The following is a 4,096-nucleotide window of genomic DNA, read 5'->3' as shown; positions in this document are numbered from 1 at the left end:
GTGAAGAGAATACCCATTCTCCATCATTTGGCCAATACTTAAAAGATTTTCTTTAAGATTGGGAACTAGTAAAACATCCTTGATGAATTTCGTACCTTTCTTTGTCTCCACCATGACAGTTCCTTTACCTTGAGACTCCACTGTGGCGCCATTTCCAAGTCGAACTTTGACATTGACAGATTTATCAATGTCTTTGAAGATGCTTTGATCTTTGGCCATGTGATTGCTGCATCCACTGTCCAAGTACCAATTTCCTTCTCCACTATGAGATTCTTGATTAGCATAGAATAAACGTTGCTCCTGATTATGTTCTTCAGCAAAGTTTGCTTGGTGCTTATTTTTATTACAACAATACTTCTCCACGTGACCAGGCTTCTTGCAATAATGACATATTGGCTTCCCACGATGCCAACAGTCTTTTTCTGCATGACTTGACTTATTGCAAATGCCACACGGAGGATATTTATCTTTCTTGCTTCTAGAGAAATTTCTAGAATCTTTGCTTCTAGAATATTCTTCAATATTTTTCTTTTCTCCTTCTTCTCTCCTTTTGGGTTGTAATTTGAGCTTTGATTGGAAGGCATTTTCGACTGAATTTGTATCAACACGATTATTTAATCTTGCTTCGTGCGCTCCAAGGAGAGCAACTAATTTACTTATCGATAGAGAAGATGGATCCGAGGAAATTTCTATGGAAACTACTATGGAATCATATTTTTCTGTGAGAGTGATAAGAATTTTTTCTACCACTCTTTTTTCCTTAATTTCTTTTCCATATAACTTCATTTTATTCACTATTTCTTTTATTCTTCCATAGTATTCTTCAATGGTCTCAGATTCCTTCATTATGATGGTCTCAAATTCTCTTCTTAGATAGTGCAGTTTAACGGAGCGTACCTGTTCATTGCCTTCAAATTCTTCTTCTAAAATATCCCATGCCCTTTTTGCAGTTTCTGCATCCATGATCCTCCTGACAATAGTTTCTCCAACAGCTTGTTGAAGAACAAACAATGCTTGGGCATCCTTTTGTTCATAATCTTCTAGCTTTTTTCGTTCCTTCTCAGATAGAGTCTCAATATTATCTGGTTTTGTATAACCAGATTGAACAATATCCCACAATTTTTGTGAGATAAAATATGTCTTTAGTTTGAGTTTCCAGAGGTCAAAATTTTCACCGGTAAAAACTGGTAGGGGGACTGAAGAAAAGTGAACAATGTTAGAAGCCATAGGTTAAGAGAAAAAACTCTCTTCTTTTGGAAGTATAGAAGGAAGGTTTTGAAAGTAATATAGTAATTTTTCTACGCCCAATAAATGATCGAACGTAGCTCTGATACCACTGTTGGTATTTTAAGGTTGTGAAAGGGGATAGTTGAAGGGATAGAGAAAATGTGCAGATAGTAGAGTGTGAAAGTTGTAGTTGAAAGGAGTATGTAGTTGTAGTAGTGAGAGTGGTGTGTTAGATGTGATCTTAGTTCTTGGCATTCTTCAAATGATTGAGTACATGGGTATTTATAGACCTATAGAGTATTCTAGAAAGTGCTAGCCACAACTTGTGTGGAATGTTCTAGATTTTTGCCTATGTAGAATGTTCTTGATATTTTTCTTCATATCTTAGGCTTTTCTACTTTGTTCTAGAACTTTCATTACATTTCAATACTTTTATCTTATGATTTTCTAGATTCTTCTAGAATTTGCATTACACTTTAATAGACTGTAGACTGAATTTGTTTGCACTTTAAGTTCTATATGTTTATCCGAAGTAGAAATTATACACACCTTAAAAACATGAAATATATAATATAATTTAATTTACGGATTGATAAGAACGGGTGCATAGCTTGGCCTCGTTATTAATTAGGGAGAAATCTAGTGTTAATTAATGTTAATTGAAATATGGTTTCACGTGATAAACCTGTGTTATTGTTGTATTGGCTTCAGGAAATAGAACACAGTTTGGCTTATAAATATAAACCAAAACTAATTTGAGGTTTCATCAACATATCCATCCACCAACCTACCTTGAGTATAGTTAAGACAGAAAAAGTATGGAGTGCAAGAGTGAAGAGCGTGTCTCAAAGCTACTTTCAGCTCAAACCCATGTTTGGAATCACATTTTCAGCTTCATAAATTCCATGTCCCTAAAATGTGCAATTGATTTGGAAATACCTGACATCATACACAAGCATGGTGAACCCATGCCACTCTCACAACTCACTGCTTCACTATCAATGAATCCTTCCAAAGCCAACAACATCTACCGGTTGATGCGAATCTTGACCCATTCTGGGTTCTTCTCTGAAGTGAAGGTGAATGAGAATGAGGTTGAAATGGGTTATGTGTTGACGGATGCATCCACTCTGCTATTGAAGGACAACCCCTTGAGTGTGACACCTTTCTTGCATGCAATGCTTGATCCAATTTTGACAAAGCCATGGCATGGATTGGCTACATGGTTCAGGAATGATGATCCCTCGCCATTCCAAACAGCACATGGGATGAAAATATGGGACTACGCTGGGCGTGATCAAAAACTGAATCAGCTTTTCAATGATGCGATGGCGAGTGACGCTGAATTGGTTTCCAATGTGGTGATTGAGAGGTGTGGGGGAGTGTTGAAGGGGTTGGAGTCAGTTGTTGATGTTGGGGGAGGCACAGGTACCATGGCAAAGGGTATTGCCAAATCATTCCCTCACATAGACTGCACCGTATTTGATCTCCCACATGTTGTTGCCGACTTACAAGGATCTCACAACTTAAAATTTGTTGGAGGTGACATGTTTGAGTGGGTTCCCCCTGCAGATGCCGTTCTATTGAAGGTAAAATTTGATTATTAAGTAGTTTTAGTTTTGGACATTGGTCCCTGATTGCGTTGATTGATGATGCAGTGGATATTGCATGACTGGAATGACGAGCAGTGTGTGAGAATACTGAAGAAATGCAAGGAGGGAGTAAAGAAGAAGGTGATAGCGATAGACATGGTGATGGAGAGTGAAAAGCTTGATTATGAATCAACTGAAACACAGCTCATGGTTGATATGGTTGTGATGGTGTTGTATCCTGGAAAAGAGAGGACTGAGAAAGAATGGGCTAAGATCATTTTCTCTGCTGGTTTCAGTGACTACAAGATAACTCCAATCGTGGGTTTGAGGTCTCTCATCGAGATTTATCCCTGACAGTTATACCCTCTTTTGGACTCTTCTGTGTGCCATATTATTATTCTATAACTCCACTGCTGCCAAGGAGAAGCACTATGCACCAATAAAGGCCCTTCAATTATCTTGTATTTCATTCACTATGTTGTGATGGAATGGAATCTATATATGAAATGCTTTTTCTAATTTGTTTTTCAACTGTATATGTCTCTCTCCCTTTCCTTTTCCTTTCTATGTATGATTACTCAAGCTCGAAACTTTTCTTTCGTGTTTGTGTTCACATCACTCTTCCAGTACGCAGTCACATCTCCAATAATTGCATTGATAGATATCTCAGTGGATCTTATGCATTTTACCAAATTAGTATATTTTTCCTACCTTTCATCAATATATATATATATATATATATATATATATATATATATATATGTGGAAAATGATAAAGTGACTCCATATTCTGACTCCTTATTTGACTCCATGAGGTGGCAAGTGGATTTTATTTTTTAAATTAAAATAATTTTATTAAAGCATTTTACTTCAGACGTGTCTTTTTTATTTTTTATTAAAACTTATTTTGTAGAAAGACGTTTTGGAGTGTGGGTGTGGGCGTGAAAATTGAAAGGGTGAGAAAGTAGGTTTTCTCTGGAGAGTGTGTGGGCGTAGAGCAAGCAAAATTGAAAGGGTGAGAAGGTAGATTTTCTTTGGAGAGTGGGTGTGCGCAGAGTAAGCAAAAACGAAGAAAGGGAAAAGAAAGAAAGAAAGGGAAAAGGAAGAAAGGAGAAAGAGGGAGAAGACGTGTGTTGTAGTGAAATCGAAGAAGAAGAAGGGAGAAGACGATCCTCCCAGAGTTAGGGTTTTTGTTGCTTTCCATCGTGGTTCGTAGGTCTTTTTTTTTTTTTTTTTTGCGTTTCTCCACTACGCCAACAGTTTTGTGGTTTTTTTTT

General features: G+C 37.0%; 1 protein-coding gene across 1 annotated transcript; it reads left to right on the top strand.

Moving 5' to 3' along the window:
• The first annotated feature begins 1,980 nt into the window (after positions 1–1,980).
• Positions 1,981–3,355, top strand: LOC114170700 (probable O-methyltransferase 3). Its single transcript, XM_028056232.1, has 2 exons — positions 1,981–2,816; positions 2,886–3,355. The coding sequence occupies exons 1-2, from the start codon at positions 2,046–2,048 to the stop codon at positions 3,171–3,173; spliced, it is 1,059 nt and encodes a 352-aa protein (XP_027912033.1). The 5' UTR covers positions 1,981–2,045; the 3' UTR covers positions 3,174–3,355.
• Positions 3,356–4,096: the final 741 nt, after the last annotated feature.

The sequence above is a fragment of the Vigna unguiculata genome, chromosome 11 (genome assembly GCF_004118075.2).
Source record: "Vigna unguiculata cultivar IT97K-499-35 chromosome 11, ASM411807v1, whole genome shotgun sequence".
In the NCBI taxonomy this organism is placed as follows: Eukaryota; Viridiplantae; Streptophyta; class Magnoliopsida; order Fabales; family Fabaceae; genus Vigna; species Vigna unguiculata.
The sequence above is the reverse complement of the archived record's forward strand: the minus strand, read 5'-3'. Positions and strand labels throughout refer to the sequence as shown.

Coding starts and splice junctions, on each gene's coding strand:
- LOC114170700 (XM_028056232.1), top strand. CDS start 2,046: ATGGAGTGCAAGAGTGAAGAGCGTGTCTCAAAGCTACTTTCAGCTCAA. Junction 2,817..2,885: donor CAGATGCCGTTCTATTGAAG/GTAAAATTTGAT, acceptor TTGATGATGCAG/TGGATATTGCATGACTGGAA.